General features: G+C 41.9%; 1 protein-coding gene across 4 annotated transcripts in view; it reads right to left on the bottom strand.

Annotated features, from left to right (window-relative positions):
* The window catches only part of LOC121276969 (aminopeptidase Q-like), a 239,842-nt gene that overhangs the window by 16,435 nt on the left and 203,564 nt on the right, over positions 1-19,843 (bottom strand). For all 4 annotated transcript variants that reach the window (XM_041185720.1, XM_041185717.1, XM_041185719.1 and 1 more), the window contains exons 16-17: positions 7,538-7,648; positions 4,581-4,748 (exon numbers count right to left, since the gene is read on the bottom strand). In XM_041185720.1, coding sequence (XP_041041654.1) covers positions 4,581-4,748; positions 7,538-7,648 — 279 coding nt within the window. The remainder of the gene's footprint in view (positions 1-4,580; positions 4,749-7,537; positions 7,649-19,843) is intronic.

Below are 19,843 nucleotides of genomic sequence, written 5' to 3'. Positions count from 1 at the left end.
TTTGCAAAAGGTCAAAGGTTGGTGTTTTATACAGGGTCTCTTTTGGATACAAGATCTCTTGTGGCTTTGCCCATTGACACTGAATGCTAGTAATTCCAGAATATGTAATAATATTAAAATTACAGTAAATAGAAGCAGTTTGTATGTCCCTGTGGCTTGTGTTCTTTTTATGACAGCTCTGCTCTATCACTTTTCTGCTGCTCTGATCCCTCTTGGTGGGTTCTTTGTTACCAGCGTTAGTTATGGTCCACCTTCTGCATCCCAGGATTCCCTTACAATTGCCCTTTGACCTTGTTTTTTTCCTTGTTTAACCACCTTCATGCAGCTTTCTGTTGCTAAATTTTTTTTCCTGCTTTCACACCTTTAAAAGCATTGACATTGATATGGATCAGTTAAAGTAACATATACTACTTCTGACGAATTTTGTGATGCCGTGACTGCTGGCTGTTTTGATGAAACCCGACATTTGATTAGACTTGTTTTTAGGCTGTCGCGTAACATGAGGTGATGTCTTATTATCATCGACTTATCTTGTGTTACATTGACAGAATCACTTATTACCAGAAATTCTGGAATCCTCAGGCCTCTCATCAATTTTAATATAGAATACATATCTCTGCATATATCCATTATATAGGGGTAACTTTGTTTACTCCTGATATAAATCCTAACTAAATTGGAGCATGGATTGAAGATAGGGCTGTAATGATTGAAGGGTGAGATTTGTGACCTCTGCTCCCAAACAATGAAGTTCCACTCCAGGACCAAAGCTATCCCTGATGTATATTTATATATTTACTGCTATTCCAATGTTAACATGTTACTGAAGACTCTTTTTGTTACCCTGGAAAAATCAATTAAAACTGTACTATTAAGCCACACTGTAATTGTTAATGAGCACAAATGAACAGTAGTTACCACAGACTAATGATGGATGCGATTTTTAAGTCACATTATTTTCATAGACTTATCATTGTGCTCAAAAGCAATGAATAAAGATTAGCATGAAACACATGCATTCCACGGACTAATAAACAGCAATTACCACAGACCAATGGCAAATGAACCCATAGCCCTGCCTTTCCTTCCTACATTGGGATTGGTCCAGGGTCCTTCCAATTAAACATTTGAGTAATTAATTTGATCCTGTGCTTATTAACGTTCTTTAAGATTGCTATTTAAATGAGGCTAACAGAATGTTAAAAGCAAAATACTGTGGATGCTGGAAATGTGAATTAAAAGCAAAATGCTGGAAAAACTCAGCAGGTCTGACTATCTGTGGAGAAAGAAACGGAGTTAATATTTCGAATCTGTATGATCCTTCTTCAGAGCTAAAGAGAAGTAGAAATGTATTGAAATTTAAAGGGGAGTGGAGCAGGTGAAGCTGGATAGAAGGCCAGCAATAGGCGGGGGCTAAGCAGATATTGACAAAGATGTCATGGACAAAAAGACAAAGAGGGTGTGAATGGTGGTGGAAAGGGCTAAAGGTGGTGCTGATGGTGACATAAAGGTAAGAAAGCAGAACAAGGGTAAGCACTTAGTGAAAGAACAACATGGACCAAGTAACAGTGGCACTTTTGGGATGGGCTGAGGGGGAGGGGGTGTTGTTTGGGGAAAAAGTGGGTGGAAAGGGATAAAACAATGAATAAAAATGAAAATAAGTGGATAAAAAATAAAAATAAATTTTTAAGACCACTTAAGAACTCTATCCTCTATATTCAAACTTTTTTTGATCGCCTTTTTTAAATTGTTGAATTCAATATTCAGTCTGGGAGGCTGTAAAGTGTCTAATTGGAAGTTGAGGTGCTGTTCCTCCAGTTTGTGTTGGGCTTCACCGGAACATTGCAGCAGGTCACAAGGGTGGACATGTGGGCATGAGAGCAGGGTGGTGTGTTGAAATGGCAAGCGACAGAAAGGTCTGGGTCATGCTTGCAGACCGGTCACCCAGCCTGCGCTTGGTCTCCTCAATGTTCAGGAGACCGCATTGGGAGCAGCAAATGCAGTAGGCCAAATTCATCCCCCACCAGGATGGTCTGAGGGATTCCCGCTTCTTCCTTGAACAGTGGCCCAAACAATCCCCATCTATCATTTCCTCCAAATAAAAGGTCTGGCTATAGATACCCACATGGCTCCCAGTTATGCCTATCTCTTTATTGGGTATGTGGAATATTGCTTGTTCCAGTCTTACTCAGGCCCCATCCCACAACCTTTTTTTTCAGTACATCGATGACTGTTTCAGTGATGCTTCATGCTCTTGCCTGGACCTGGAAAATTTTATCAATTTTGCTTCTGATTTCCATCCCTCTATTATCTTAACATGGTCCATTTCTGACACTTCCCTTCCCTTCCTTGACCTCTCTGTCTCCATTTCTGGTGATAGACTGTCCACCAATATTTCTTATAAGCCCACCGACTCCCACAGCTACCTCGGCTACAGCTCCTCACACCCCACTTCCTGTAAGGATTCCATCCCATTCTCTCAGTTCCTTCACCTCCATCACATCTGATGATGCCACTTCCCAAAACGGTGCTCCTGTCATATCTTTTTTCTTCTTTAACCGAGGTTTCCACCTTCTGTGGTTGACAGGGCCCTCAACCTTGTCTGACCCATCTCCTATGCCTCTGCCCTCACACCTTCGCCTCCCTCCCAGAACCATGATGGGGCTCTTCTTGTCCTCAATTTTCACCCCTCCGCATTCAAAGGATCATCCTCCGCCATTTCCACCAACTCCAGCATGATGCCACCAACAAACACATCTTCCCCTCACTCCTTCCACCCGCCCCCTCCCCACCCGCCTGTCATTCCATAGGGACCGTTCCCTCTTGGAAACCCTAGTCCACTCCTCCATCACTCCCAACACCTCATCCCCTTCTCATGGCACCTTCCCATGCACTTGCAGAATGTGCAACTCCTGTGCCTTGGCCTAAACACTCCTTTCAGGTGAGGCAGCATTTCACTCGCACTTCCCTCAATTTGGTCTACTGCATTCGCTGCTCCCAATGCGGTCTCCTCTACATTGGGGAGACCAAACGCAGACTGGGTGACCGCTATGTGGAACACCTTTGGTCTGTCAGCAAGCATGACCCAGACCTTCCTGTCACTTGCCATGTCAACACTCCACCCTGCTCTCTTGCCCACATGTCCGTCCCTGGCCTGCTGCATTGTTCCAGTGAAGCCCAACGCAAATTGGAGGAACAACACCTCATCTTCTGATTAAGCATTTTACAGCCTTCCGGACCTGATGTTGAGTTCAACAACTTCAGACCATGAACTCTGCTCTATCTTCACCCATTTTTAAAAGAGCTCTATTTATTTTTGTCCATTATTTTCACTTTTATTCATTTATTCATTGTTTTATTCCTTTTTAATCCATTGTTCATCCTTTTTCTCCAAACCCCAGCCCACTCCCGAAAGGGCCATCTGTTACTTGTTCCATGTTGTTCTTTCGCAGAGTGCTGACCCTTGTTCTGCCAGTAACACAAGCTGCTTTCTTACCTTTCTGCCACTATCAGCACCTTATTTAGCCCTTACCACTACCATTCACACTCCCTTTGTCTTTTTGTCCATGACATCTTTGTCAATCTCTCCTTAGTCCCCACCTATCACTTACCTTCCACCCAGCTTCACCTGCTCCATCCCCCTTGGACAGAATAAATTTCCTCACATTTCTACTTCTCTTTAGCTCTGAAGAAGGGCCATACAGTCTCGAAACATTTAACTCTGTTTCTCTCTCCACAGATGCTGTCAGACCTGCTGAATTTTTTCAGCATTTTCTGTTTCTACAAAATGCTCATTAGTGATCTAGGTGACCAATGAGATTTGTTAAAACTATGAAGTAACTGTTGAAATAAGATCACTATTATCACATCTGGAGCCGGATTTAATGGGGCGCTGGAGTCCTAGTGCCCTTACCCTGTCTAAAAAGTTAAGGGCGAGTACGCCCCCACTTAACTGTGACCACTCCTGGGACGACAGTGAGTCCTGATGAAGAGGAGCTCAGGCTCGGCGATAAATCTGGTGTCAGGCTTACAAGCCCTGGTGAGGGGTTTGATGGGATTGTGGGACTGGGTTTGAGATGCTTGGAAGGGGGTAAAGGGGGAGGTCGAGTAGATGACTTGTCCGATATCACCTCATATAGTTAAAGCTGCCGTGCTTCCCACATGGCGTGACACCCCCACTATTGGTAAAATACCTGCAATGGCAGGATTAGGCCCTTACGTGGTCACTAATTGGTCCCTTAAGGACTTCAACTGGCCCAAGGGCAGGTGGGCCACTTATTGCCTCCACCCCCCCCCACCCCCCAATCTTGTGTATAATTTTGGAGGGGGTCAGGGCCGGGTGTGTCAACAACGAGCAGGGTGCTCACTGGATTTTACATGCTCCCTCCACCCCCACCTTCAAACATGCCAGAGGAGGATATAATCCAGCCCAAGGATTTTTGAAGTATGCAGTTGGAAAGGACAAATGGTTAAAATTGTTAACAGAATTCCACGAAGAAGAAATGTACCGAGTTAAAAAAAAATAAAGACACAAGGTAAACACTGGTTTGTTACATTGCTGTATTCTGGAAAGCTAATACCTGGTCAGAATCCATGGTTCTCTACTACAGCCCATACCAAAAAGTAAAGCTTCATCCTCTGCTATTGATATTTGATTCAGATAACGTGTCCACGCAAAGTTCCATTCTTTATCAGTGCCAGCTTTAATGGCCTCACAGTAGATTAAGTATCTGACGTAACTTGGAATTCTGAAAAACAAGAATGTAGCAATATTTTCACATTTTCTTTCAATCGTCATTTTTCAAACTCTGTACAATCAAATTGATATTTTGAGGTGGCTTTCTGATGAATTTCTGACATGTGCGCCTGGCAGATGGGGCTGCCTGCCTAGAATGCAGCGCTGAAGTTATCTCCACCTTCTCACGTTCTAAAATTTCCCCTAATCTTCAGCTGATATTCCTTTTGGCAGTAACTTCAGTGGATTTAAGTGTTGTAGATAATAGGAGATTCGATACAAAGGTAATGAAAAAAATATTTCTGGCAACTTTCTTTGGAAACACGCTACTGTTTTTTTGTACCACGCTATGCTTTTTTTTTGCAATGACTCTTTCGATCCTTGGGCCATGAATTATTCATTGGCTTAAATGAAGGGTAGATGACAGTAAAGCACAGATGTTTTTGTTGCAAATATTCTTATTCACAAGTTTCAATATAGCCCAAATTCAAGCATTCCCATGCTAGGTTAAATGTAGATTAAAGCTTCCTCTACTCTGCAGTAAATCTGACTTAGTCACAAATTTAGAAGGGCATTCTACAGCACAGTGGCATTTTTCATTTCAATCATCAAGTGCTTCTCAGTGCAGAACTTGAATATTGCTGAAAAGAGAGACATGTTGCTGAAGTTTTTCACCTTGCGCTCATCTGGATAAATGCAAGTGTGCCAATTTTCAAATGAACACAACAATTTATACTACAGGAGAAAAGGGTGTTGATTTTTTTTGGCGAGTCGACTCCAATTGGCTGAGGCATAATGGAGAAAACAACGGGCAGCTATAGGCTCCCCAAGCTTCGGGTAGTTCAGAAAAAGAAGCAAGACTTGGAACATATTCCTTTTGTCTGCAGAGAACGGGTCCCTGTGTTTGAATGTATGTTGCTTCTCGCAAGTGTAAATGAGCCACATTATGAGCTCAACTGATCATCTAGAATTGGTTGTTAGTGTAGCTATTAGCAAATGCTGCCCAATCGGGGAACCCCATCTAACAGTAGATTGTTTTGTTTTGGATTGTGCAAGTGCAGGTTGATTGAGTACAGTCTGTAGTCTGCCTATTACGATCAACCAAAGGAACATGCTGGTAAAAGCAATAGACTGCGGATGCTGGAAATCTGAAATAAAAACAGAAAATGCTGGAAAAGCTCGGCAGGCCTGGAGAGAGAAACAGAATTAATGCATCGAGGAACATGCTATTTGATTCGATCAGCCAGTCATTTGGGATTTACGACCGATGTACCAGGTAGTGCACCGGCACTGAAATTCATACATGATGTTGCTCAATTGTATGGCAGGCAAGACATCATCTTAGACTGAAGACAGTGGAAAATACCACTCACATACTTACCGCATGGCAGCAGCGTGAACCAGCTTCCTTAACCTGCTGTTCAAATTTGTGGTAGACTCGTGGAGAACCCATTAGCGAATTTCTCAACTAGCACGTTGAGGAAATTAGATTGCTTCATCTCAAAAGTGAATTGGAATGTATTAAGGTGTAGGGGTCAATATATACATTGGGATTCATATAGATCCACGTGCTATAAGATTGGCCTCATCAGCAATCTTGTAAATAGGGCCCCAAACATTTGCTGCTCTTGCAAGATTGATGCAGAAGTAGAGGGCATCAGAACTATCTTGTGGGCCAGTGGCTATCCTGATTAGATCAACGTTTGCTCTGTATGTCTTGCAAACTCTCAAATGGACCAAAGACCGAAACCGTCGGATCTGAAAAATGCCTGTCTATCTAATATTACCCTGGAAAGGATATGTATCTCAAAAATTTGAACAACAGGTTCAACAAGCAAGTTGTTTCATACTGTTACTATGCAGCAGCTATGCAAGTGGTATTTTCCATTGGCAGAAAGCTGCTGTCAATCCAAAATGATGTTCTGCCTACCACACCGCTGGCCAACATCGTGTATGAATTTCAGTGCTGATTGAATCAAATAGCCAATGCCTCTACAAAACCCAAAACAAAATGTCTACTGTTAGATGTGATTCTGGGATGGGCAGTGCTTGCCGAACAATCCTGAGTGTGTTAATAGCTACGCTAACTTGGGGAGCCTATAGGTCCCCATTGCTTTCTCCATGTTAATGTCTCAGCCAATCAGAGTTGACTTGTCAACAAATCAGCACCTTTCTCTCCTGTAGTATAAATTGTTATGATGGTTTTAAGTTTGGCATTCTTGTGATTGTCCTGATGAATGCCATGTCTCGACAACATGTCTCTCTTTCCAAAAATATTTCAAACATCAATTACCTTATACTGATTGACAATGAATTCTGTAGGTTTGCCATTGCTGCACCTGAGGTGGTGACTGATAAGTTAATGGAGCCAAAAGATCCCCAAGGGGGAAGCCAAAAGATACTTCAGCCTTGACCATGAATGATATTTAATAGGATATACTCTTAGGTCATTGTGGAAAGTATATCACTACTTGACCCTGTCCTTCCTTTGAAGTACTTTGGGGACTTATCACTAGCGCATACTGCTACCTTTTTTCTGGTGGTTCTTGGGAAAGGCAGATACAGCAGCAATAAGGGGGAAATTCCTCTCCACAAGTCCCTTTCCCCTTCCTCCTCCTCTTTCTTGATGCCATTTAATTGTGCTTAATGGGATAGGGGGACAAGCAGTGGTCTGGAAGGGGAGGGAAATTAGATGCAGGTGGGAATGTGGCAGTAAACCTCCCCATCTGACTCTGTGCCATTTTTTATTGCTATTTTGGAAAGTAATGTTTTTATTGATTTTTGTAATTTTGAAACACTTACGTATTGTTAACTGGATTACTCATCAGTTGTGAATAAAGATGCGTTGCTCGATCCACAAAGTCCTTTAGATCAAGTAGACGCACTATTTGAAGAGTTTCTTTGAGTATTGGTCTGGATGGCAAATTAAGTAGAAGCAAGTTAGTGACATTTATGTACTGTGACTCTACATTCGAAATAAAGAATGGGTTGTTAATCTTACACTAAAATCTATTATATATTCAAGTGAATGAATTGCATCTTTACATTTGAAAATGCGCAGCAAACTCGTATTTCAGGCTTTCATCACCAGGACCCCCTACTTTCCATTTCTGTAACTTCACCTACCTCCCTTCCTTGGTTAATGTTCTGATGAAACCTTTATTTATTCCTTTGTGACCAGACTCTATGGCCAGCTTCACCATGGCCACAAAATGGATGGTAGTGGGTCAGCCTCCCATTATATATGCCACCATTCTATCTTTTTATTGAATTCAACAGAAGGGAAAATCGGATAGGGTGTAAACAGGGCTCCACATTGTTCTCTCCTCCTCTTTACACTCCTTTACACCACATCCTCCCCCACGACTCTGCCTTGTACCAATTATTCCCCCTGCCAACCCCAACCCCCAAACCCTGCATGATCTGAATGCAGTACTTGGTTTTGACTTCACATATGTAATACCATGAGAGTTTAATGTGTGTTAAATAATTGCTAAATAACAAAACCATGAGGAAATTGTAATTCTGATAATTGAAAAATGCCAAAATTTCCTATGCAAATTATTTTTACTGAATTAATATATTTTTAATGAATTAATATATGGTTAACCTGCAATCTTGTGTTTCATAGTTTGCTCCTACATAGAATGAATTAATCATTAAAAGTATTTAATTGGTTGTAAAAAGCTTGATATGTCCTGAAACTCTGAAAGGTGCTATATTACATAGAATTACACAGAAATTACAGCACAGAAACAGGCTTTTCAGCCCAACTGGTCCAAACTGGAGTTTATATTCAACACAAACATCCTCCCACCTGACTTTATTTGACTCGATCAAAATATTTTCCTATTCCTTTCTCTCTCATGTGCATATCGAGTTTCCCCTTAAAGGCATTTATACTATTTGTCTCAACCATTCCATTTGATAGTAAGTCCCAGGGTAAAGAAGTTTCTCCTGAATTCCCTTTTGGATTTATTAGTGATTATCTTATATGAATGACACCTGCGCCTGGATTTCCGCTCCGTAGTCAGACAGCAGGAGTCAGGAAATCTCCCGGCTCACCATGCCTGCCTTGGGGGAACCTCACCTGAATGGTGGGGGTCTTCATTCCAAGGGTTGGGTGTGGGATGGAGCAAGCCTGTGTGGGGAACATGTCTTGGGCAGACTATAAGGGGAAACTCGATATGTACATGAGAGAGAAAGGAATAGGAAAATATTTTGATCGAGTCAAATAAAGTCAGGTGGGAGGATGTTTGTGTTGTTAGGAGTCCCTGCTGTGAGGCAGGAAGTTCATGGAAGTACTGTTGGGCATGGGAGAAGTCCATCACCGGTCAGGTGAGCACTAACTGCAACTGGTTGCTGACACTGGGACAGATGACCCATTATTGGCCCTACCTAAGAAAATGTAGAGATTACTACTGCATATTCACCTTATAATGAAGGAGCAAATTCCAGTAAGTTAAGATTGGCAAAGCTTCACAAGATACAGCCATGGCAATGGCAGCATCAGTTGCTCCTGACACTCTACATTAACTCAGAATAGCACAGTGACTTGGATGATTGCTAGACACCACATGTAGAACCTTTGTCCTTCTACCCACTCTTTATCCACCCATTTCCCAGAGTGTGGCCATGCAATTGAGCCTTGCCCATGATTCTCTCAGCAGTACACTGTCATGGCAGACTAGTGTGACTCGGAGGGAGCCAGCCAGAAGGGCACTTTGCCCTTGAGAGCATAATATACCAGCTTTGAGTGGAACAGATGCGATTCATGCAGTGCACCCCCCGACATCAGGCATCGCTGAACTAGAGAACATGATTCTTGTGTGTAAGCAGACATAGGTGATGTGTGGTACCAATCAAAGCTGGAAGCCTTGCATGCCCATGACCTTTTTTCATTTTCATGCCAAAACCTCGCAGAGCAGGCCAGCTGATGAAGGAGCAGGAGGGATGGTGCCCTGGTTCAGTGACCTCCATATCCTGATGGAGGAGGTCCAGGAAAGGAAGGATACGGTATACCCTACAGGATGGCGGAACCCAGCTTTCCATTAGCAAGCAGGCATGGCAGGAGATTGCCTCCACCAGGAGTGCAGCAGGGGGCATATGCAAAATCCTGGACCAAATGTCAGAAGAATTTCCAATATCTGCTGTGCTCAGGCAAGGTGAGTTTTTAGGCAGAAGCACACAGAGGTCCCTCTGGTATCTGAATGCTGCACCTGTGGTGCCAGACTTAGCACATATAAGTGTCCATGCTAAAGGAGAGGTATGTCCAATGCTTTCAGGTAGGCTCACGGAGTTATGGGGTGAAATTAGAATGGCCATTGTAGTGCATTGCTACACTGAAGAGCTTTGTCAATGGTGGTATGATAGAATAGGCTGACATCATTCTTTATATTGTTTTTGAAGGACAAGAGGGCCCATAATGCCAGGGAGAAAGCCTAGACTGCGGGGAGGGTCCATGAGGTTATGGGCTATTGGTAAAGTGAAGGAGACAGCCATGGAGGTAGCCAGGGTGCCATCGCAGTTAATTGCCAGGGATGGAAAATTTTCTGTAGCAGGTGCTAAATGAGGCATTTTGACCATGGTGGTAATTCTATTGGTGCACCGTGCAGAAGGGGATGTTGGTATGAAGAAGAGTGCAAAGCTTGGGTTGCATGATAAGGGCACTGCCATTATGGTTAAAGGCAATAGCATGTATCCGAGCATGCTTTCAGAATGTCGAGGGCTAAATCTCACTGCCTCCTTTTGTGTTTCACACAGGTCCCCACAGCATTCACAAGGCACTCTCCCTGGACTGCCTCATCCTTCGGGCATCAGGAGTGCTAAGAACTGGCCAAGGGTGCACCGTTACATCGGACCAGCCCACACTCCACCATCACATATAGTAGCACATTGGAGGGATGTAGCGCATGGTGAAAGGCACCACACCAGAGTGCAAGAGGAGGGGTGTCTGAGTCAGAAACCTCTGTGCCCCCTCGGAAAGGGGAGGTCAGTCACAATGATGCTTCAGTAGGCGTTGAGGTACGGCCTTAGGAGTCACCTTATGGGGTACTTGGAGCAGCAGCTGCATAAGTGTGAACAACTGGTGGAGTTCCCTGAGGAAATGTGAGCTCATGCACTTCGAGTGGAGGAGTTCATTGCAGTGATGAGCTCTGCCTGTTCTCAAGGGCTCGACCACATGAATTCCAAACATGACCGAATGGCCAATCTCATGAGCAACACATGCAGCATCGCTCTGAGTGTATGCAAGAGCTGTATACGAGTACATAAAGTATATGTTCTGTCTACAAGTATATAAAAGGAAAGAGAGTAGCTAAAGTGAATGTTGGTCCCTTGAAGGATGAGACAGGGGAGTTAATAGTGGGGAACACGGAAATGGCAGAGACGCTTAATCAATATTTTGCCTCAGTTTTCACAGTGGAGGGCACTAGTACCACCCCAATAGTAACAGATAGTGCAGAGGGTATAGAGAAGGAGGAACTTAGAACAATCACCATCACCAGAGGAAAAACTACTGAGCAAACTATTGGGATTAAAGGGTGACAAGCCCCTGGGACCTGATGGCCTACATCCCAGTGTCTTAAAGGAATTGGCAGCGGAGATAGCGGATGCATCGGCTATAATATTCCAAAAATCCCTGGATTCTGGAAAGGTTCCAGTGGATTGGAAAAATGCTAATATAACGCCCTTATTCAAAAAGTTGGGGGAGGCAGAAAGTAGGAAATTATAGACCAGTTAATTTAACGGCTGTCATTTGGAAATTGTTGTATTCCATTATTAAGGAAGTAGTAATGGGGCATTTGGAAAGTCAAAATGCAATCCATCAGAGTCAGCATGGTTTTATGAAGATTAAATCGTGTTTGACTAATTTGTTAGAGTTCTTTGAAGATGTGACAAGCAAAGTGGAAAATGGGGATCCTGTAGATGTCGTATATCTGGACTTTCAGAAGGCCTTTGATAAGGTGTCACACAAAAGATTAATACACGAGATAAGATCACGCAGAGTTAGGGGTAGTATATTAGTTTGGATAGAGGATTGGCTAACCAACAGAAAGCAGAGAGTCGGGATAAATGGGTCTTTTTCTGGATGGAAAGCTGTAACTAGTGGGGTGCTACAGGGTTCGGTCCTTGGGCCACGACTATTTACAAACTATATTAATGAATGGATTCATGGTTAGAAAGTACTACAGCTAAATTTGCAGATGACACCACAATAGATGGGAAAGTAAGTTGCAATGAAGAAATAAGAAATTTACAAATGGAAATGGACAGGTTAGGTGAATGGGTCAAAATTTGGCAGATGGAGTTTAACGTGGATAAGTGTGAGGTTATCCATTTTGGTCAGAAGAATAAAAAGGCGACTTACTATTTAAATGGAGAGAAACTTCAGAATGCTTCAGTGCAGAGAGATCTGGGTGTCCTCGTGCATGAATCGCTCAAAGCTAGTATGCAGGTACAGCAGGTAATAAGGAAGGAAAATGGAATTTTGGCATTTATTACTAAAGGAATAGAGTATAAAAATAGGGAAGTGTTGTTGCAACTGTACAAGGCATTGGTGAGACTGCACCTGGAGTACTGTGCACAGTTTTGGTCCCCTTAGTTGAGGAAGAATTTAGCTGCATTGGAGGTGGTTCAGAGGAGGTTCACTAGATTGATTCCAGAGATGCGGGACTTGTCTTATGAGGAGAGATTGAGTAGTTTAGGCCTATATTCGCTAGAGTTTAGAAGGATGAGAGGAGATCTAATTGAGCTATACAAGATGCTAAAGGAGATAGACAAAGTAGATGTGGAGCGGATGTTTCCCCATGTGGGGCATTCTAGAACGAGGGGCCATAGTTTTAGGCTAAGGGGTGGTAGATTTAAATCAGAGATGAGGAGGAATTACTTTTCTCAAAGGGTAGTGAATCTGTGGAATTCACTACCCCAGAGTGCAGTGGATGCCGGGACGCTGAATAAATTTAAGGAGGAGTTAGACAGATTTTTAATTAGTAATGGGTTGAAAGGTTATGGGGAGAGGGTGGGAAATTGGAGTTGAGGCCGAAATGAGATCAGCCATGATCGTATTGAATGGCGGGGCAGGCTCGAGGGGCTGAATTGCCTACTCCTGCTCCTAGTTTTTATGTTCTTATGTTTGACACCCTGCAAAGAGTTCAAGACTGACTCATTAGCAGAGCTGTCCATTCAGATTATGAACACTGATCTCCAGGGAATACATGAGGAACTGCTTACCCATACCCAGCACAATGGTGGCTGGAATTGACAACTCTCCAACCAGCAGTCAGCTGCAGCTAACCTGCCTGAAAGCCAGCCCAGGGCTCTGGATATTGGCAAGGAGGATGAGGGCTCTGAGAGCATTTTAGCTCCCTCATCTTCTGCTTCCCCAGCCTCTCTGTCAGACCCCTTGTCTGTCGTGCGTGTCTAAGTGATAAAGGCTGCCCCTGCAGAAATACAGAGCCCACAGCTCAGGTAAGACCCAACGGGTTACTACATGACTGGGAGAGATACCATGCTTCTCAATGGCATATAGCAGGAGAGGTGAGCCTGCTTTCACCGATTCCGAGGCAACTCCTAGTGGGGTGGGGGCACAACGTAGGAGTGTTCATGAGTGCAGGACGCTGCAGCAACTCGAGCACTGATGGGTTATCCATGGTGTAATTTAGGAGCACTGATAAGATATTGAATAGCTGACTTTGTAAATGCACATACTTTGTGTGATGGATGTGTTGGTCTGTCCTGGTACACTAATACCCTCAGTTAGCATCTTAACAGAAAGCACTGGAGACTGCAGCCAGAAGTCCATCTCTGTTCCTGCACCCTCTTTAAGATTGTACCATTTATTTCATATTGCCTCTCTGTGTCTTTTCTAACAAAAGGCATCATTTCCCATTTTTCTGCATTAAATTTGGTCTGTCATGTGTCCACCTATTGTATCAAACTGTCTATATTCTCTTGAATTCTTTCGCTATCTTTCTAACAATTCACAATACTTCCAAATTTTGTCTCAACTGCAAATTTTGAAATTGCGCCTCTTTAACACAAGACTAAGTCATTCATATATATCAAGAAAAGCAATGGCCCTAGTACCAACTCTACTGTATAACTTTCTCCAGTCCAAATAATAACTGTTCACCATTACTCTCTATTTCCTGATACTTAGCCAACTTTGTGTCCATACTGCTACTGTCCCTTTTATTCCATGGGCTTCAACTTTGCTGACAAGCCTATTATATCAAGTACCTTTTGGAAGTCCATGTGTATCACATCAACCACATTACCCTCATCACCCTCTCTATTACCTCATCAAACAAACTCAATCTGGTTAGTTAAACATGATTTGCCCCAAACAAATCCATGCTGGCTTTCCTTAACTAATTCACACTTGTCCATATGATGGTCAATTTTGTCTTGGATTATCATTTTTAAAAGTTTTCCCACTACCGATGTTAAACTGACTGAGTTGTTAGGTTTATCCTTGCACCTTGTTTTTGGAAGAACGGTGTAACATTTGCAATTCTCTAATCCTCTGGCACCACCCCCATATCTAAGGAAAATTGTTAGAATATGGCTAGTACTTCCATAATTTGCACTCTACTTCCCTCAGCATCCTTGGATGCATTTGATCCAATCAAGGTGACTTATCAATTTTAAGTAAAGTCAGACTTTCAAATATTCCCTGTTTATCAATTTTTAGCCCATCTAATATCTTAACCACTTCCTTTTTCACTAACGCCTTGGCAGCATGTTCCTTGTAAAGAGAGATGCAAAGTAATCAATTAGGACCTCAGCAATGCCCTCTATTTCCATGCATAGATCCCTTTTTGGTTCCTAATCAGCCACACTCATCACCTTGCTATCTTTTTACTATCCATAAGCCAATAGAAGACTCCTGGATTCCCTTTTATGTTCACTGCCAGTCTCTTCTCATCCTCTCTCTTTGCCTCTCATATTTCATTTTTCACTTCCCCTCTGTACTTTCCTTGTTCAGTCTGGTGCTCACTTGTATTAATTGTCATAAGCACCATTTTTTTTTTGCTTCACCTTACTCCCTATCTCTTTCATCATCCAGAGAGCTCTGGATTTGGTTATACTACCTTCTCCCTCAAATTTGAACCATTCCCTCTTTAAAGGCAGCCCATTGTACCTCTGCACTGCACATTCATATGGTAACATCCCAAGGCATAATTTAATGCAGTTAGGAACAAAGTAGAGGCAGAACCTTCAAATAAATGTCGATAATGTCAAAACACATTTTTCTGCATTTTGAGTTAATGTTTGTGGAAAAATGATGAAGGTTGAATAAGGATCTGTGGGTAAATCTTTGTGGAGGTCCTCCCATTGGTTTGCTGCAATTTTGGCAGAAAAGCCATGAAAACCTCTCAAGAAGAGTGTAAACTGCATTGGTACATTTATTCAAGGATTTCCATGATTCTTCCAGCAAAGTTACACCAGATGAGCAGAAGAACCCCCACAGCAATTCAGCCCACTAATCATTGTACACAATGCATCGTTGGTGTAAATCTTTCACTGTGTGAACAATGTGGAAGTGATTAATTGGGCTTTTGCTTGCAAAACCAAAGTGAAGCACCAAAACCAAAAGAGTAGGCAACATTGTGGTGGACGCTGGATACATTGTGTGTTAAATTGGAACCTTTCTGAATTTTAAAAGACTCCTTTAGCTAGTCTAACTATTGCAAATTTAAACGGAGTATCTACCAGCAATTGTTTGGGAATGAAGCAAATAGGTAACGAGTTTCAAGGGAGGATGATTTGACTTGATATATTTTGATTTCATACTAAAACCTAGTCAAGTCAAAATTTTTTGGCTACTAGCACAGAAGTTGTAAAATAAAATAATTTCAGATTTATAACTGTAATTGTGACACCCATTAAAGGAACATTGGGCTGGGTTTTTGAGGAGCAGAGGAGACTCTGTGGAACTTTAAAAATGACAGACTGGATTCAATTCCAGGATTCCTGAACCATTCCCAGCACATCTCAATTTTCACCAGTGCGGGAAAAGAGTGTGGGCAGTTAACCCGCACCCTGAATTCCTGACTTGGCCAGCTCCATTGCGGGGATAGGCATCTCCTATCAATTTTCATTGAGTTGGGACAGCTTCTCAAGGACTTGTGCTAGATGGCCCCACAAGGGGTCATGAACCATAATCTGGACGAAGGAACCTTTTGAAAGATAACTTCAAAAAGTCTTACCCGTATCCCCCCTTGCCAACCCATGCCCCTTCACCCATCCCCAATACATTGTGCATTATGCATACTTGGCTGAGAGCCCAGATTTCCATTAGTTTATTGAAACAGGTGCACACAAGGGAAAACATTTCTTGATCGACAGCAGTTTTTAGGTCTATTTTGTCAATGACTCAATGTTTATTCAAGCAAGATAAAGAGTGTCAAATACTTAAAGTTTCTGCTATTGATACTTTAAAGGTCTGGTTGACACTTTTATAGGGTTGTAGTAACAGCAGTTTTTAAAGGAAGTTATGATAGCTTTTTTTGAGCGTTTCCACACATGCCATTATTACATAGGGTTCATTGATTCTATACAGAGTGTATGGTGGGTGAATGGCCATGGAACTGCTATGAGTTGGCAATGAGCTTGAGGGGCCATTGGCATGGCTGGAGGGGCATGGGTTGACGTGGATGGTATGAGGAGCTGTAGGGATTGGGCAGAAGGGCATGGCTTGGCATGGAGGGTATAAGAGGCCATTGCATTGGGTGGAAGGGCATAGGTTGGCAGAGTTAGCATGGATGAGACATGGGGAGTGGGTGTGGGGGCGGAGGGTGGTGAGAGGGCTGGTGCCTAATATTGAACGAAACAATTGCAACTGTTAAGGATCTGACCCAGTTAATGAAAGGGTTAAAATTTTAATTCAGCTAAAAACTCAGCTAAAAATCCTTTGCAAAAAGCAGAGACACACAACATCACACACACCTACACACACATCAATTTCATCCACATACACAGATGCTAAGGCCTGTAAAAGGCTTTATCCAGATGGAACTTGAGAAACTGCACCTGAGTTTTTAGAAAAAGAAACAGGTTTTGAACCCATCAAAAATTCTCTTAAACAAAAGAGCCTCAGAAATATAACAGATAATAATCATGTTACTCTAAGAGCAACAGATTTTCTTTAAAATAGACTGTTAGATAAACATTGGGGTCAGATTGGCGTGACCATCAATGAGTCAAGACCTTAGATAGGTTTCCTCATAACTGAGACAACAGAAAACTACACCTTGTACTTTTGATTGTAAGTATAAACTAGTTGTTATTTCTTTGAATATCCTACATTTATTTTAAGTGGATTTGAATTTCCTATATATTTACTTTTAGGAAGATTAGTTTGTGATTTACTTTACACTCTGTAATATTGTAACCATTAAAATATAATCCAAGATTCAAGATTATAATAAAATATTATTAAGTAACCATTATAAATTGTTATGGTTTCACTTTGTAAATCTCAGTGCCCTAAATTTTCTAGAATTCTTCCATGAAGGATTTTGTTCTGAAAGAGGTTGACTCTTGAGAGAGTTCTTTCTGTTATAATATACCATTTATATTTTATTCTAAGATATCTTTGTTTAGTTTAAATATTCCTGGGAGGGAGTTATTTTAAGAGCATGTCTATAACTAGTGTAGCTGACTAAGCTCTTATGATGATTTTAAATCTCCCTCTGTTGAGAATTAAGACTGGCAATAAGTTTTTGAGTGAATAAATTTACCTTGCCGATTATAAAGATACCAGAACCCTATCAGAACATAGTTCCAGAGAGCTAAGGCAGGTCTTTTAACCAGCTTTCCTTGGCACTCGGCAGTCCCTGTGGCCACCCTCAAACTGTTTCCGGGGGTTGGCAGGTTTGACTCCAACATACACCTCCTCTCCTCTGGAATGAAAATAGCACTTTTTGAGGCACATTTTCCCAAAGCAGGTGTGCTGAGCCAGGAAATTTTTGGACTCCTGCTACCTATTTCTAGCATAAAAATCCAGCCCATCATGTTGTATAGGGATTCTAAATGTTTCTTTATCAGGCCTGAAATAGTAAACACCTTTCCAGACAGTGATGGGACTGTTATTCAGATCTTTTCAGATGTTAGAAATAACTTAAATCATAATAACGATATGCTGAGTAAGAACTGGGCACTTCTTCAAAAACATTTGGCCTCCACCTCAAAAAAACAATCTAGACACCACCCTAGGGATTTTAGGTGACAGTTCAACTCAGAGAAATGTATCTTCTTAGGCATTGCCAACAGGTTAAATTTAAAAGCTTTGTAAAGTAATCTAAAATTCTGTAGAACTTCGCTTTTGTTAATTCAGGAAGTACCTTTTAAGTAAGTGTAATGCTTATCTGCTGCATTTATTTTATTTTTTCTGTGTTTCTTGTTGGATTCGAAGTCCTACTAGTCATTTAGTCTGAACTATATGGTTTAACAGTTTGTTTCTTTTCTACCTGTTGAAAAGATCAGAAAGAAAGGCTTGTATTTATATAGTTCCTTTCATAATCAAAGGATGCCCCAAAGTACTTCATAGCCAATGAAGTACTTTTGAAGTTTAGTCACTGTTGTAATGTGGAAAATGCCGTAATCTATTTGCGCACAGTAAGCTCCCACAAACAGCAATGCAATAATGGCCAGAAAATCTGTTTTGGTGATGTTGATTGAGGGATAAATATGGGCCAAGACATTGGGTCTCTTTTTTAAAATAGTGCCATGGGGACCTGAGAGGACAGAGGGGGTCTCAGTTTAACATTTCATCCAAAAGAATGCACTGGAGCATCAGCTTTGATCATTGTGCTTAAGTCCTAGAGTAAGACTTGAATCCACAACCTTCTGTCCCCAGGGTAAGAGTGCTATCAACTGATCCACAGCTGCCAGATCAGCAGGGATTGGGTATTTTGTATGCTACTCTGGTGTGAAATATCTTACTAAAATCTTTCAGCACAATAATTCAGTCGCTCAGTGCTTAAGGTAATACATTTTAGTTCACAGGAAACAGAGGTCTGTCAATAAAAAGTAACTTGTTGATGTGAACATGAGTAAAGTATTGGCGATACCTAAACATTAACAGATGTAGTCAGAAAGTAATGATAAGGTGAGGCTAGTCTTTCATTTTAAAAGGATGAAGGTTGTTTTTTTTTTAAAAAAAGTATTGAGCAGTGCAATACATTCAATGGTTTAAGCTGCTAAGAAAAGATTTTTCTGTGATAAACAAAGGTGAGGGATGTGCTAAGATAGGGTATCAGCCACAGCCACTCTAATGTGAAATATACTACAAGTAGATTAAAAAAATAAATCTCCTTCTATTCAACCCCCAAAATATGGTTTCAGTCCATCATCCTCAGAAGAGTACCTTCTACTGCACCATGTTTATCGATTTCCAAGACCACCGTCCTGTGGCTTCTCTTAGTGAGATGATCAAATTAGTGCCAAATTGGGGACCATTTAGTATTGTACCCATATGCCTGCATAGTTCAAGACTGTTCATACTCATTGTGTATGAGGTCTTGGCACTTGGGAGTACCTTTGTGCCATAAATCTGCCCCGGATTCTGTAGTATAAGGGTCTGGCACGTATGGGGTTAATGTGGGACAGAAACAGTACCACCCACTCAGTGATGCAAGAAGGCACATAACCCAGAGCCAGGGTCAATGTGGTATTGAGCAGAAACGTGTATAGGCCTAAGCATGGAGACAGCTCCTAGCTTGTACCCTTTCAATTACATGTGTCAGTAGTTCTAGTAGTTGATAAAGACTTAGTTAGCCTACAGAAGTCTGTGGAGACTTATTTAAGACACACCGTTCTGTAACCAACACCCTCCCAACATGGTGACAGTAAAATGCAGAGACAAACCAAAATGCTGAAAGAGAGAAAAACTCAACAAAGCATTCCAACCTGAAAAGAAGCTCCTATAGAAGCAGATACGCAGAGGAAAAATCGCTAGAAAATGCTCCAGAGAAAGGCCTGAAAACTGAAGGCAGAGATTTAAAATTCCTCACTGCAGCACAAGACTCCATTGAATCATTTTTGAAGCCCAGCTTCAGGGTACAGATCCAACAGAGCTTGCAGGGGTGAGCTAAATCTTTT

This window comes from Carcharodon carcharias, chromosome 4 (assembly GCF_017639515.1).
Source record: "Carcharodon carcharias isolate sCarCar2 chromosome 4, sCarCar2.pri, whole genome shotgun sequence".
Taxonomy (NCBI): Eukaryota; Metazoa; Chordata; class Chondrichthyes; order Lamniformes; family Lamnidae; genus Carcharodon; species Carcharodon carcharias.
This window is presented reverse-complemented; position numbering and strand designations above follow the sequence as displayed.